General features: G+C 35.7%; 1 protein-coding gene across 1 annotated transcript in view; it reads right to left on the bottom strand.

Annotated features, from left to right (window-relative positions):
* Positions 1 to 16,515, bottom strand: part of DNHD1 (dynein heavy chain domain 1) — a 195,269-nt gene that overhangs the window by 140,141 nt on the left and 38,613 nt on the right. The window contains exon 8 of the mRNA XM_056795113.1: positions 13,177 to 13,333. Coding sequence (XP_056651091.1) covers positions 13,177 to 13,333 — 157 coding nt within the window. The remainder of the gene's footprint in view (positions 1 to 13,176; positions 13,334 to 16,515) is intronic.

Raw genomic sequence — 16,515 nt, 5'->3', positions numbered from 1 at the left:
AGGCACCTGCCTGTCTGAGGAGTAGGTACCAGAACTTTGGAGATAAGAAACATTTAACATTTATCAAAAAGGACAGGTTAGGCCCCCAAACTGATCTCTTCAGAACCAATTCTAGATACAGGGAGAGGAAGAACAGTCTTTGGAAATGTCAGACAAATAGAGAGGAAGGATCCTGTTACAATTAAAATTATTTCTAGAGACTGATTTTAATCATACAGTTTTGACTGACCATGAAGGGACTACTGAATCCTTCTTTGCTTAACAGAAAAGTTCCACTCCAACGCTGGTCCCATATGGGAGCTTTTCTTTCAAAGAGTAATTCCTTTTCTGATGAGTAAAAGGTTGAGGAAGTTCATACCTGTTCCTGATGATTAGATCTTCTGTGGGCAAGAATTATGTCTTTTGTGAGTATATGTTAAATGTATGTCTTTGGCATGTGCATGCATCATTTTGTAAGGTCTGCATGTTTTGTATGTTAAGTGTGTGTATGATAAATGTAGCATTTTGTAAGCATTGAGAAACCCGGGGTTGATTCACTGAGAACCTTGGGTTGATTTACCTAGGACAATGATGGTGACTCTTTTAGAGACAAAGTGCCCAAACTGCAACCCAAAACCCATTCTTAGAGAGGGGAAGAGGAGCAGCCCGGCTGCACATCTCTCTAGCTTTCTAGTCACAAATTCTGGTCATGGCATGCATGACCACAGAGAGGGCTCTGAGTGTCCTCTCTGGCACACATTTCATAGGTTCGCCACCATGGTTCTAGAGTGAGGGAGATAAATGGAGAAGTGTACTTGAGTAAGTAGTTGTGTACAGTAATGGGCATTAAATTGGGATTCTGTATTGAAGTCTCCATGTGAGATTTGGCTTCTCAAGGAGGTTCTTGAGAATCATGGGGAAGGGCATCCAGCAACTGAAAGTGGCCAGAATGCCCTTGAACGTCCTGTGTGCAGTGAGTAGGGCCATGTGGAAAACTGTTTGAAGTTTAGCTGTCAAGAAGTTCTGAAAAGCAGGGAGGCCATTTTAATTCATTAGGTTAGTCATAATTTTATACAGCTTGTGGTTTGTTTGGTTGTGTGTTTATGTATGTGCATGTGTGTATCTGCCTGTAAGATGAGCTATAATATTGAAAAAAAGGAAGAAGTAAGGTTTCAAGTACTTAGGGCAGCTAGGAAGAGATGGTTTTAAAGTGACAGGAAGTCTTTCTCTTCTGCCAACCAGAGTTGGTTTCTTATCTGGCTAGAAAGAGGAATTTCAATTGGAATTTTTAAAAGCTTTGCTTTGGGTTTAAATGAGCATGGTCTTTTTTTTTTTTTAAAGCCTTGTATTGTATTGTAACATCTGACATGCAATCTGTAGTAACTGCAGATGAGAATTTGTTACAACTTTGTTTTTAAAATAGATAAAATTTTAAGCTAGCTACATTAAATATTTTGTTAATTTGGCACTTAGTATAATTGCAAAATTATAAAGTAGTTAATTTTGTTGTATGATCTGTGTCTAATTTTAAGTGTTTTCTTTTAATTTGTAAAATGTAAAAAAATCCTTTTTTGCATTTTTCTTTGTTTTGTAATAGAGAAATTATTTTTCTTTTTCTCTTACGTATTTCCAGAGAGTGGCATTACAGAGAATATAAAAAATAATTAGAAACTAAAATGAGTAATAAATTTCTTATTAAAAATTTTCCAAATTATGATACGACAACTTATGGCAAGTGATTCAGAAAATAGGGGTGAAAGTTACATTTGTATTAGAATAGCAAGATTTTATTAATAGATATTTTAAATTAAAGTAATCCTAGCACTATGTAAGCATTAGCTTGGGCAGCACTGGAGCCAATTGTACCCTATTTTAGTCATGGGGGTGCAAGAACAATGTGAAGCACAGCAAATTTATGGATCTAGAGCAGAATTATCAAGACCCAGAAGCCAGAATCCTGTTTGCTATTTGTTCACGTGCCTGTGTCACTAAGAATCTTTTAAGTTTCTATACTGCTTTCTAGTCTAGTCATTATTAAATTGCGTCTATCCAGTTAGCACTAGGTTAACTTTCTTCTCTAATCTTATGCTGTGGTTGAGAGATGAAAAAAAGACTCACTAGACTAAAAAGAGACCTACCTTTAGAAGAAACTGATTCTGAGAACTGAATAGAAAATATAGTCTGTATTACATGAATACTTCTGCTTTTATTGCCCTTCTACCTTATCCAACTGAACTGCTTACTAAAATAATGACTCTTTGAGGCTTGATTAGTAATATGTTGCTAAGAAAGAAGTGACAAAAGTAAGTGGGAGACCAAGTAAAGAATTGGACAAACCACAATCCTAGATAGATAAGATTCAAAGAAAATAACAGTGGGATAGAACACTTAAAAGTGACACCATATGTCCATGGTCCTGCTTCTTTAAATAGAAGAGGGGAAATGCAATAGTCACCATATCACCTTCATGAACTGGAAACAACTAAAATGTTTAAGTGAGTAGAGGCCTAAAAAAATCATGGTCTATCAATATAATGAAATAATAAAACAGAATAAAAATTATAAGTATGAAGAATATAAAGAAATTCAAAGAGAAGAAAGCAAAAGAAAAAGAATAGTAAACATATTAAACTATAAGAAAAATTAACTACATACACACTGATGGACAAAAAGAATAGATGGGGATACAGAAACAGTAATGAATGGGATGCTAAGGATTTTTATGTAGAAATTAATTTTCAAGTTAGCATAACTATAAACATGATTGATTAGTTTTGTTGCTGCTTAAAATTAAGTACATAAATAATTTAATTTCTAGAAGAAATTTTGCATTACTAGAGTAGAAGAAAATTTGGATTGACACATATTTTGGGTAATCCTTTTTCCAAAATAATTAAAATTGTAGAGGTATGAGAACTCTTGGATGGCAGCAACAGAAAAAAAAATAGGCTGATACCAGCATCTGTAGTCTGTGATTAAAGTAAGAAAAGTGGATGACACTAGACCTAAAATACTAATAAATAAATAAATAACAATAACAGAAGACTTCTGCTCCCACCAGATAATTTTTCCCTCCAGAAGAAGGAAGATTGGCTCCAGAAGAATGGAGAGCAAATGTAAAGGTTGTTCCAGACAAGAGGACTAGGTTCAATTCAGTAAAGACTATGATGTTAAAAGAATGAATAAGATCAACAAAAATTTGTTTGACCTATAACAGCATCTAGTTTTACTGTGATAGTTAAACACTGAGATTATCAGATGAGAATAAATTGAGTTAGAGGGGACCAAAGGAATAAAGAGACTGAAGAATGAGCAACTCTCTATGTTGTTGCAAAGACGTGGAAATTGAATGGATGTCCATCTATGGAGACTGGCTTAACAAATTGTGGCATATGATTGTGATGGAATACTGCTTGTATTTTAATTTAAAATCCAAGATTTTTTATTTTTTGTTTGAGATTGTATTTTTATAAAAATCCAAGTTTTTGATTTTTGTTCATGAAAGATCTTTAAGAAAGACGCTTGCTAACTCCTAAACCCAGAGAATGAACTGTTGCAGAAAGACGCCAGAAAAATCCACACTACATCAAGAAGATCAAGAATGAACTTTGGATATGGTTGATTGAACTGAAGTTTGATAGAACATTTATTGTAAATGTACACATTTATGCCAAAAGGGACTGCCCCTAATTTGGCTTTCTGTCAATGCGCCTAGCAAAACATTGGTTTTGCTTTCATTCTTTTCTATTCCTCCCTCACTACTGTAATTTCCTCTTAGGAAATTGAGTATTGTATATATCTATAGTTAGAAGTGCATTTAGGACTAGAAGATGATTGTGTTAAATGATCAATGGGGATTCTAGTCTCCCAATGATCATCAGGGGGGATTGTGAATCTTAAAACTTCTCAGACCCTACTTCAGAACACTTGGTTAAGACCATTCCCCATTTTAAACAATGAAGGGACTTAGTCAGGAATGTGAGAACTCTACTCCACCCATACTTAAGCATAGTTTAGGGGAAGATAAAGTTGTAAACTCTTTACTGAACAATGAAAAGTACTTAACCCATACTTAAAGTAAAGCTAAAAAACCTTAAGCTGGGCCTATTTTTAGATCTAATACAAAAAGGTGCTAAGTACCTATAAAGGTCAGGCAACTTGTAAACTTGCAAGGGGCAAAGAGGTGTGAACTTACTCAGAAGTTTTAGTCTACCCAGAGAAGTTGAGAACTAAAGAAGGTGTGAATTAAGAATGGTCAGTCCCCTAAGTTCTCACATCTACCAATTACAGTAGATGTTTTCGTAGAGTAGAGACGAAAACGTCTACTGTAATTAGTAGATGTGAGAACTTAGGGGACGTAACATAGGAGAAAATTCTCTTTAAAAGGAGAATCAGAAGGCCTCAAAAGAGGAAATTCAGCCTTGGAAGCTGAAGTGGAGCTCAGGAGCTAAACTGGAGGGTCTCTCTGAACACTAGAATCTTGCTTGGGACAAATCTTGTGGATTTGTGGATTAAAGTGGATTAGAGTGGATTAAAGACTGACTGATCTCTCTCTTAGGGCTTGGGCCTAGGCTGGCCTAGGCTGGCCTGGGCTGGCCTAGCCCTTTTCTCATTGTTTCCTCTTACTCTCTCTCTTTCATTAAAATCTCCATAAAAACCCAGCTGACTTGGGTATATTTCATATTTGGGAATTTTTCCCTGGCGACCACTTTATATTTGATTTAACTCAAGACAATGTCTTGAAACCATATTTCCGCGGTCACAATTTATGCCAACCACTTTTTTAACAGTTACAGCTGCAAATTAAGAAATGACAAACAGGTTAATTTTTTAAAAACATGGGAAGCTCTACAAGAAATTATGAGGAGCAAAATGAGTAGAATCAAGAAAACATTATATAGTTACAGAAACATTGTTTGAAGAATGGCTTGTATATGTCTACCTCCAGAGAAAGAACTGATAAACAGAAATAAGCAATACATCATTTTATACATATATACATACATATATCTTTTTGTCAAATGATGCCTTCTCTAATGTGGGAGGAGAGGGAGAAAGGGAGTTACCTAGGTATTTTAATGTGACAAATTTAATTTTAATTTTTTTAAAAGGACTGCAGAAAGGCCAAATAGGTAGCACAGTAGATAGAGCACCAGACCTGAAGTTGGGAGGATTTGGATTCAAATATGACCTCAGACACTTTCTAGGTATGTGACCCCCGGACAACTCACTTAACCCTGATTTCCTAGTCTTTGCTGCTCTTCTGTCCTAGAACTGATACTAAAACAGAGATAGATGTTTAAAAAAGAGACAGAGAGAGAGACTACAGAAAACCTGCATTGTAAAGATGTTTAAAAAAGAGACAGAGAGAGAGAGACTACAGAAAACCTGCATTGTAAAGATTTCTTCCCCCTCTGCTCAATCTGGAAGTATGATTTATCTATACATTAGGGCCCTATATCAACAGGGGATATGTTCCAGGACCTATTGTGAGTGAAAGAAACATGAACATAAGCAAACATCTGGTGATCACCATATATTTGTGCTTTTTCTCCCCACTCCTGTCTTTGGCTTGGTGTTCTGTGGCCTCCTACCCTACAACCCCTACAAAAGAAAAAGTAAACATGGAAGCAGAAGATATTGCTGCCACTGAAGGAAGAGTGCTCCAACAGGTGGACTTCTGATAATTACTGGAAAATTTCTGAGTTTCATGGATAGTTCTGCAGTGATTCAGGTTGACCTTGGATAACCAAAATGCAGAAAGTAAAACTAGAAAGTGCAAATAAGGGGGTCCTACTGTATTCTTAAAATAATTTGTTTTCTCTTTATAGATATATTTCATTCTATATTGTTGTTTAGTAGTGTCTAACTCTTGGTGACCCCATAGATCATATTGTCCAAAGGGTTTTCTTGGCAAAGATATTTAAGATTGTCATATCCTTTTCTAGAAGATCAAGTCAGAAGTTAAGTGACATGCCCAGTATTATATAACTAGTAAGTATTTAAGAGAAGAATTGAACTCAGAGCTACCTGACTCCAGGTCCAACACTCCCCTGAGCTACATAGCTGCCTTCTAGGCAAACAGAAGTTAAGTGACTTTCCCAGTATCACACGGCTAGTCTCTAAAGAAACACATTTGAACTCAAGTCTTTCTAACTCCAGGCCTGTTGTTCTATTCATTTAACTATCTAGCTGTCCTGATTTATTTCTATAGAACCTGGTATATCTTTGGTCTTCCTACTTTTCCAGGCCCCAAATATTTTATGCTTAGCCTGCTGTGCCAAAGAATGCTGTGGAGTGGAGCCAAGATGGTCAAGTAAAGGCCAGAGCACCAGAATCTTTCCAAAAACCAGCTCCAACCAACCTTTAAAAAAAGCTTCAAAATGAATATTAGAGTGACAGAACAAACAAAAGGATGGGATGAGACAATTTCCCTGCAGAACACAACTTAGAAGGTAGAGAAAATCTTTCTCACTGGGGTGAGAGGGGAGCACAGTCCACAGGAAGGCTGCACCAAGAACACAGGCCAACAGCAAGGACCTTCTCCTCCCATTGCTCAAGGTCCTGAACCCCAGTGCAGGCCAGCAACAAGATCACAAGATCACTAAGCCAATCCCAGGGCAATCCCAAATCCACCCCTCTAAATTCTGAGCTAGCCCCAGTGCAACCTCCAGTGCATCTGGCTGGTACAAACCTGCCATGAGGTCTGGTGAGGTCCCTAACACTAAGCCCACAGGGAGACCTTGAGCCCCAACAGTGTACCTCATCTTGCAAACCAATAGCAGGCCCTAAGGGAGACTGAATCAGTAGTGGAAGGAAGCTTCCATAACACCATAGAAGAATTGAAACTTGCTGACACTCAGAACTAAATCTGTAGGTAGTAGCAAGAAAATACTGAAGTTCAAGAGTGTCCCTCTTCTTGTAAACCTCAAAATTTCTTAGACTTATAAATGTTGGAAATTTCACCATTGGGAAATTTCATACTTGAAAAATTTCCTATTGATAGTGGGTCTTGACTATTGGAATGTGAACCCCATTGGCATGGGAGGTTCCTTCTCTTTCCTTCTTAAGATTACTTTAGGACAGAAACCTTTTGCTGAACAATGGAAAGGACTTTGACCTATGCTTAAGCATAGAACAGGAATTTCTTTGAGTCATGATTGATTTTAGAATTGATACAATGGAGATACTTGGAATCAATCTCCACCCTATTCAGTCCTAACAGGATTTAGGAAGGGCTGCAGCCTAGATCAAAATTTAATTATTTCAATCTCTACCCTACTCAGGTTAACAGGATTTAGAAAGGGCTGTAGCAAAGGATCAAAGATTTAATTATTTGAAAATATGACCTTCAACAGACATGTGCAAAGCCAGAAGACCTCTGGGCGGTCCTGGGTTAAGCTATAGCCTCCATTGGCACAGGGAAATTGATGGACAGGTGATTGGTAGATGTGAGGACTGAGGGGAGAGAACTTGGATGGTTTCCTGAAAGAGAGGGGGTCTGAAGACTCGAGGTGGTGGTTGAGGAGTTTGTCTGAGTGGTTGGAGTGTGCTCTGAGAAGCTTGCTCTGAAGGAAGCTGAAGGTGGGGGCCTCTGAGACTGTTTCTCCATTTTGGTCACGTGAGTAATAGGGACTGATCTCTTTTCTTTGCCCCAGCTATCTAAGGGCTTGGGCCTTTTGGCCCAGCCTAAACAGAAGGGGTATTTAAGCCCTATTCCCTTCTCTCCCTTTCTCTCTCTCTCTCTCTCTCTCTATAATTCCTTTCTTCCTCCTATTGTAATTAAACTCCATAAAAGATTGACTGCTGACTTGAGTTTTCATTTAGGAATTACATAGCTGAATTCCTTGGCGACCTTAAATTAATATATATCAGTTTTTTAAAGTGATTTCCTTGTCACATTCTTGAGGGAAAAGAACTCACCTGTAAGATAAAAACGAAAATCAACTGAAAGGCTGAGAAAATGAGAAAACATATATATTTTTAAAAACCTCTAACCATGCAAAATTATTATGGAGATAAGGTAGAGCAAAGCACAAACTTAAAAGGGATGATGAGCTCATAGAAGCTACATGCAGAACTTCAAAAAAAATGGAAATTGGTCTGAAGTTCTGGAAAAGCTCAAAAAGGATTTCAAAAAACCAAGGAAAAGAGGCAAAAAAATCAGGGAAAGAAATGAAAGCAATGAAAGATTAAAATGACACCTTAAAAAAAGCAAATTTGACTAAATAGTAAAAGTGGCACAAAAATCCATGGAAGAGAATAATTTTTTAAAATACAGAATCTCTTAAGTGGAAAAACAAAAACAAAAATCTAATGGAAAAAATAACTCTTTGAAAAGTAGAATTGGACAACTAAAAAAGGAGGTTCAAATGTTCACTGAAGGAAATAATTCCTCAAAAATTAGAACTGGGCAAATGGGAACTAATGACTTTACAAAATGTCAAGAAACAATAAAACAAATTCAAAATAATGAAAAATAGAAGAAAATATGAAATAAAATTTGAAAAACTAACCTGGAAAACAGATCCAGAATAGACAATTTAAGAATTATTGAACTACTTTAAACCATGATTTTTTTTAAAGATTAGACATAAGAAAATTGCTCTGACATTCTTAAACCAGAGGGTAGAAATAGAAACTTAAAGAATTTTCTGATTACCTCCTGAAAGAGATCCCCAAAGGAAAACTACCAGGAAAATTAATTAACTTATTAATTAAAATTACCAGGAATCTGTCAAGTTCCAGAGTTCCCAGGCCAATGAGAAATTCCTACATGTAGCCAGAAAGAAACAACTCAAATATCATGGAGTCACAGACACAGTTACATAAGACATAGGAGCATCAACATTAAAGGATTAAAGAATTTGAAATATGATATACCAGAAGGCAAAGGAGATAAATTTATAATCAAGAATCACCTAACCAGCAAAACAAAGTCTATCTTATCAGGGGAAAAGATGGTCATTTAATGAAACAGAGGATTTTATAAGCATTTCTGGTGAAAAGACCAGACCAGAACAAAAAAATATGATGTTCAAATATGGAACTCAAGAAAATCATAAAAATAAAAGCATAAGGAAGAAAGAGAAAACTTTCAAGAAAGATCCAATGAAGTCAAACTATTTATATTGCTATATGGGAAGCTGAAGAATGTTATAATTATGAGAGCAGTTAGAAGAAGGGTGCAGGGCTCGCATGACCATTCTCTGATCCAGTTGGATCTTATCTTTCTTGCAATCTCTGGCAAGCAATATATCAGAAAAATCATGCACTATATCCAGGTGGGATTTATATCAAGAATGAAGAGCTGGTTCAATATTAGAAAAACTATCAGCATAACTGACTATATCAATAATAAAATTAACAGAAACCATATGATTACCTCAAAAGATGCAGAAAAAACTTTTGACAAAATATAACACTTATTCCTACTCAAAATCCTAGAAAGCATAGGAATAAATGGAGCTTTCCTTAAAATTTTAAGTAGTATTTATCTAACACCATTAGCAAGCATAATATGTAATAGAAATAAGCTAGAAGCCTCCCCCTAATAAGGTCTGTGGTGAAGTGAGGATGCCTTCATTATTAATGAAATGTTTTAGAAATGCTAGATATAGAAATGAGAAGGAAAAGGAGTTAAAGATATTATAATAAGCAATGAAGAAACAAAATTATCACACTTTGCAGCTGATATATTTAGAGAATCCTAGAGAATCAACTTTTAAAACTAGCAGGAATAATTAACTATTTCTATAAGGTACAGGCTTAAAAATAAACCCACATAATCATTAGCATTTCTATATATTACCAGCAAAGTCCAGCAGAGATATAAAGAGAAATTTCATTTAAAAAATTATAGATAATCAATATAGGAATATGTATTGCATCAAAGTGCTGATATAATCTATATCAGACTATCTACCATTTGGGAGGAGATGAAAGGGAGAGAAAATCTGCATCCAAAATTATTTCCACATGTAACAAAAAAATTTTTTTCAGATAGAAAAATAAACACAAAATAATTACAAAGCAAAATAACTGTGGACAATATAAAATATTTGAAATTCTATCTGATAAGATAAACGTAGAAAATATATGAACATAATTACAAAACACTTCACACAAACAAAATCAGATCTAAACAAGTGGAGAAATATTAATTACTCATGGGGAGGCTAAGTCAATAACATAATATCAACAATTCTACCTAAATTAATTAAATATTCTGGGCCATACCAATCAAATGACTAAAAAAAACTATTTTAAAAAGCTGGAAAAATAATAATAAACTTCATCTAGAAGAGCAAAAGGTCAAAATACCAAAATCAATGAAAAAAATATGAAGGTGGTCTGGCAGTACCAGATCTCAAAGTGTATTACAAAGCAGTCATCATTAAAAAAAAAGTTGATATTGTCTAAGGAACAGAATGGTAGATCAGTGGAATAAATTAGGTACACAATACACAGTGCTAAGTGACCATGGTAATCTAGAGTTTGATGAACCCAAAGATCTAAGCTTTTGGGATAGGATTTTACTATGTGACAAAAATTGCTAGGAAAACTAGAATGCAGTTTGGTAGAAACTAGATATAAAACAAAATCTTACACCATACACCAAGATAAGGTTAAAATGACACATGACTTAAGACATAAGGTGATAAGTAAATTAGGAAAGCATGGAATTTTACTTGTCAGATTTACAAATATGGGAAAAATTTCTGACCAAACAAGAGACAGAGAGCATTATGGGATGTAAAATTGATAATTCTGATTACATTAAATTAAAAAGATTTTGCACAAACAAAACCAATGCAGCCAAGATTGGAAGGAAAGTAAGAAACTGGGGGAAGGGTAGGGGTGTAATTTTTATAGCAAGTTTCTCTGATAAAGGCCTCATTTCTCAAATATATCAAGAACTGCGTAAAATTTATAAAAATACAAGTCATTACCCAATTAACAAATGGTTAAAGGATATGTACAGGAAGTTTTCAGAAGAAAAAAATCAAAATTATCAAGAATAATATGAAAAATGCTCTAAATCATTATTGATTAGAGAAATGCAAATTAACACAATTCTGAAATACCTCACACCTATCAGATGAGTTAATATGATAAAAAAAAATGAAAAATGTTGGAGGGGATGTAGAAAAATAAGTACACTAATGTACTGTTGGTAGAATTGCAACTTGATGCAACTATTCTGGAGAGCAATTTGGAATTATGCCCAAAGGGCTATAAAACTGTAGCGTATCCCTTGATCCACCAATACTACTACTAGGTCTATATGTCAAAGAGATTTCTTTAAAAGGATTTTTTTGAACAAAAGTATTTATAGTAGCTCTTTTTTTGTGGTGGAAAAGAATTAGAAATTGAAGGGTTGGGGGGCAGCTGGTTGGCTCAATGGATTGAGAGCCAGGCCCAGAAACAGGAGATCTTGGGTTCAAATCTGACCTCAGACACTTCCCAGATGTGTGACCCTGGGCAAGTCTCTTAACCCCCATTGCCTAGCCCTTATCACTCTTCTGCCTTGGAACCAACACCTGCTATTGATTCGAAGACAGAAGGTAAGGGTTAAAAAAAAAAAGAAATTGAAGGGATGACCATCAATTGAGGAATGGCTGAAACAAGTTGTGGTATATAACTATGATGGAATGATGAGCAAGATGCTTTCATAAAAACCTAGAAAGACTTAAATGATCTGATGCAAAACGAAATAAGCAGAACCAAGAGAACATTGTACACTCTAAGAGCAATATTGTATGATGATCAACTGAGAATGACTTATACTTGGCAATGTAATAATCCTAAATAATTCCAAAAGATTTATGATGGAAAATGCTATCTATCTCCAAAGAAAGGATTGATGAAGTTTGAATGCAGATTGAAGTATGCTTTATTATTTTTGAGTTTGGGGGATTTTCCATTTTCTTTTGTAACACAGGAAATATGGGAATTTCTTTCATGAGTGCAAACATACATATATGTGTGTATATATATATATATGTATATATATATACATATATAATCTACTTCAAATTGTTTGTATCTTCAGGATGTTGGAGGGTAGAGAGGAGAGCATTTGAACTCAAAAAATTTTAAATTCATGTTAAAAATTTTGTTTATATGTAATTGAGATAAAATATAATAAAAATTAAATGTTAAAACAAAAACATACTGGCAATACAATTTTAAGCTATGAAACAGTTGGGATAGGCTAAAAATACACAAATATAGACATGAAGGGACAAAAAACAGAATGGAATAGAGAGGGAGTAATTAATAGGCTATTTTGCATTTTTATGTAGAAATTCATTTTTAAGTTTAAATCATTACAAACATACATTGATTGGTTTTCTTTTTTGTAAAAAGACCATAACAAATTACTTTTTAAAAGAACATTTGCACAAACATCAAAGAGTAGAGGAGAATTTAGAATGACTCTAGAGGAAAGATTTCAGGCCAGAAAAACTCATCTTCCTAAATTCAATCTGGCCTCAGAAGCTTACTAGTTGTGTGATCCTTGGCAAGTCACTTACTTCTATTTGCCTCAATTTCCTCATCTGTAAAATGAGATGTAGAAGTAAATGACATACTACTCCAGTATCTTTGCCAAGAAAACCCCAAATGGAGTCACAAAGAGTCAGACAAGTCTGAAACGATTAAATAACAGGGAGATGGAAGGGAGTTGTAAGCTGCCAACTGAAAATTAAAAGATGGAGGAATAGAAGAAAAATCTTTTTTTTTTTTGCTTCTTTTCTCTCCTCCTAAAACAGCAAGTCCAAGTCCTGCCCATCATAAGGCTATATCAAAGTTTCTCTCCAGAAAGTTGTCCATCTGTCTGCCCAACAGGCTGCCTGCCTGTTTGACCACCCATTAAACCACTTGTAGGTCTATTTCCTTAGCTGTGAGGATGCTGAGGCAACCTAGATATTGGAAAACAGCAGTAATGGGGGAAAGAGCAACAGGTTATGTCTGAGAGCAAGGTCAGGTTACCCCATCTGTAAAATTGGAATAATAATAGCACCTACCTCCCTGGGTTGTTATAAAGCTAAAATGAGATATTTGTAAAGCACTTTGCAAATCTTAAAACACTATATAAATGCTAGCTATTGCTATTGTTATTATTATTATCTTTAGCCTTTGGAGACAGGGGATGAATGTTTTAAGTTATCTTTGTGGGGTAAGAAAGCTTACCAGCTGGAGAACAGCTGCAGAGAGGCGGAGACAACGTCGCAAAACCTGCAAAGCCCCTCTATTCTTCTTGGCCAAGGCCCGCTGCAGCTCAGGAAGTGTGTAGCATAGATTCTCCTCCTGGGGCAGCCATGAAACAGACTGTAACTGCTGTAAGAACCTGAGAGGAAGGGCCCACAGAATGTTAGGAGCACAGGTTCTTATAGTTAAGACGCATAAGGAACTGATTATCTCTTAGGTATTTAGCAACCTCTGAGGAATGAGGGCCATATCTTACAAAATGTCCCTTCTCTTTCTTGATCTGGGTAACTGAAACATCTTCTAAGTAATCTGATGTATACAATTTATAGGTTGATTTTTTGTTGGTTTTGTTCTAAAAGAGTCCTAAAATACCTTTCAAGATTCAAAGGTAGCCTGGTTGTAGAGCCAAGATTTTGGCAAGTACACATCTATGATCTACTTCTCCATCCCTTCCTAATTCTTAAACTTCAGAATTGTCCTCTCTCAGACATAGTGTCCTTCTACTTTTCATCTTGTTATTATGAAATTGAAGGAATTGTAGGAATTAGTAGTGAAGTACACTAACTCCATCTTGTGACATACTTCTGGAGCTACCTTAGTTCCCTTTTTATTCAATTATTGGACCAGACCAAATTCTATATGGTGAGAAAAGTTTATTCAGTTGTAGGAATTAGGAGAAAACTTTATTGCATTGTTTGAACCTAGCCTTGTGTGGTTGGGAAACTGGATCACCTGTATCTGCTGTTTAAGAGACTCTTTCTTAACTAAAGACCAAAAACTCAAATTCTAATATCGATATGAGGAATTTTATAATAATTGTATATCTCAACCAACCCATATGTCTTACCTGAAATCTGGTCCCATACTAATCAGTCAGTATTGTTTTAATGTTCCTTTGCTTGTTTACAGATACCTGGGTTGGTTACCCCTTTTCCTGAATTCAGAGAATTGTACTTGTTCCCTGTCTCCCTCCCAACTTGTAAAGTCTCTAATCTTTCATCAAATTAGAAATCAGATTCTCTAATATTTTATTATTTCCTTTTAATTAATTGGTCTTATTTGATTAATAGTTTTTAATATATAAAAGCCTGTCTTCTGCTATAATCAGCCCTAAACTGAGTTGGCCCCAATTTGTTAAGAACTGTCATGCATTGTTTAATAAACTGATACTCAGAAGATCAAACCTTGTTTCTTTAGTTATTTCATCTTTTCTGTTATATTATGTTTTCCTTGAACTGCAATAACCACACCTACATGTAGTTTTCAAGATTTAGGTGAATCAAGACATATTTAGATAAGACATAGTTCCTGTTTATGCTCCCTCCCTCCCACCCTCCCTCCCTCCCTCCCTTCCTTCCTTCCTTCCTTCCTTCCTTCCTTCCTTCCTTCCTTCCTTCCTTCCTTCCTTCCTTCCTTCCTTCCTTCCTTCCTTTCCCCTCTAAACCTTTATTGGCCTTTCTAGCTATAGAAGAACACTGGAGACTATATCTTCAGCAAAAAGTCTGTAGGGCTTGAGGAAAAGAGCTTAGCAGAGATCAAGAAGTGAGGGATGGAAAACAGGGGCTAAGGAAAAGAGGTGTCAGTACCTATATAGTTAAAAAAACTTATCTAGACTAGCACTACCATCTCCAGCCTTGATTAGTCATATAGGTATAGGAAATTCCCTGAAGGCAATGACAATATAGTCTCTCCCCCATAGCTGAACATAGTAAGTGTCCACTATAGATGTCCTGATTGGTTAGTTTGGAAATAAACCCTTTTCTCCCATTTTAGCTCCAGAGAGACAATCTAAGAGGGTTGAAACCTGTCCCATCTCCTTCCCCTGAAAACCTGAAGGCTAAGACCAGGCTTTTACTCTTACCAACAGTTGCTTATGAGAGACAAATCCTATTAGATTAGGCCAAGTCCTTCTTCTCTACACTAGTCTCCATAAAGGGAAAATGGAAGGGTACTGAAGGAAGAAACCAGAGATGGTAGCAGCCCAGCCAAGGGGAGAAAGACATAAGAAGGAATTGGAAGGTTATGAAGAGAAATGGGTTGTGGCAAGAGAAAAAAGGCAACAGGAATCTAGGAAATTCTGAAAGATAGGGTTTGGGGAATCAAGAAGCAAGAAAAGAAGAAAAAAATCCCCACTCTGTATATATCCTTCTGAAAAATCTTATGATCAGGAAGTTACTGGTTTGTTTTTGTTCTTTTTTTCCATTTCAAGTACCTGTGTGGTACATGAGAATGGATGATATGTGTTAAGTAAGCCATGAACCTAGAGAAAAGAACTGAATTAGTTGGAAAGATCTAGGAATGAATGGAGAAAAAATAATGGATGAGATCCTGAATTATAACAACCTGCCAGGATATATCTTGCATGTTCTCTTCAAGATCTACTAGCCAAAGAAACTAGGTATAGACCCGTGTTGTTGAACCTATGGCATATGTGCCTTCCCCTCTCCACCATGCCTGAGGGCATTTTTCACATCACCCAGCCCTCTGCCCAGTGCAATAGGAGCACTTCCTCCCTCCCCTGTCTGGGGTAAGGAGGGAGGCTCATATGTAGCATTAGGGTTGCAGTTTGGGCACTTAGTCTCTAAAAGGTTCACCATCACTGATATAGAAAGGACCAATATATCACACCCTATACCAAGATAAGATCAAAATGGGTATATGATTTAGACATAAAGGGTGATATTATAAGCAAATTAGGGAAGCATAGAATAGCTTCCCTATCAGATCTATGGATAAGGGAAGAATTTACAACCAAATAATAGATAACATTATAAGTTATAAAGTGGATAATTTTGACTATTAAATTGAAAAGGCTTTGTACAAAAACCCCACCAATGCAAAAATTCTTTGTACAACCCCCCCCAGATTAGAATGGAAACAAAAAATTGGGGGGAGGGGAATATTAATTTTAAATAATGGTAAATAAAGCTTAAATAAAGACAAAGGCCTCATTTCTCAAATATGTTGAGTACTGTGTTGAATTTATAAAGATACAAGTCATTCCCCAATTGAAAGGGGTGAAAAGATATAAAAAGGATTTTCAATGAATTTTCAATTTTCAACGAAGAAATCAAAGTTACCTATAGTCGTGTGAAAAAAATGTTCTATATCATTATTGATTAGAAAAATGCAAATTAAAACTACTGTGAAGTACCACCCCACACCTATGAGATTGGTTAATATGACGGTAAAGGATAATGATAAATGCTGGAGGAGATGTGGCAAAATTGGAACACTAATGCACTGTTTGGCAGAGTTGTGAACTGATACAACCATTCTAGGGGGCAATATGAAACTAGCCCAAAGGACTATAAAACCATG

The sequence above is a fragment of the Monodelphis domestica genome, chromosome 4 (genome assembly GCF_027887165.1).
Source record: "Monodelphis domestica isolate mMonDom1 chromosome 4, mMonDom1.pri, whole genome shotgun sequence".
NCBI classification, from domain to species: domain Eukaryota; kingdom Metazoa; phylum Chordata; class Mammalia; order Didelphimorphia; family Didelphidae; genus Monodelphis; species Monodelphis domestica.
The sequence above is the reverse complement of the archived record's forward strand: the minus strand, read 5'-3'. Positions and strand labels throughout refer to the sequence as shown.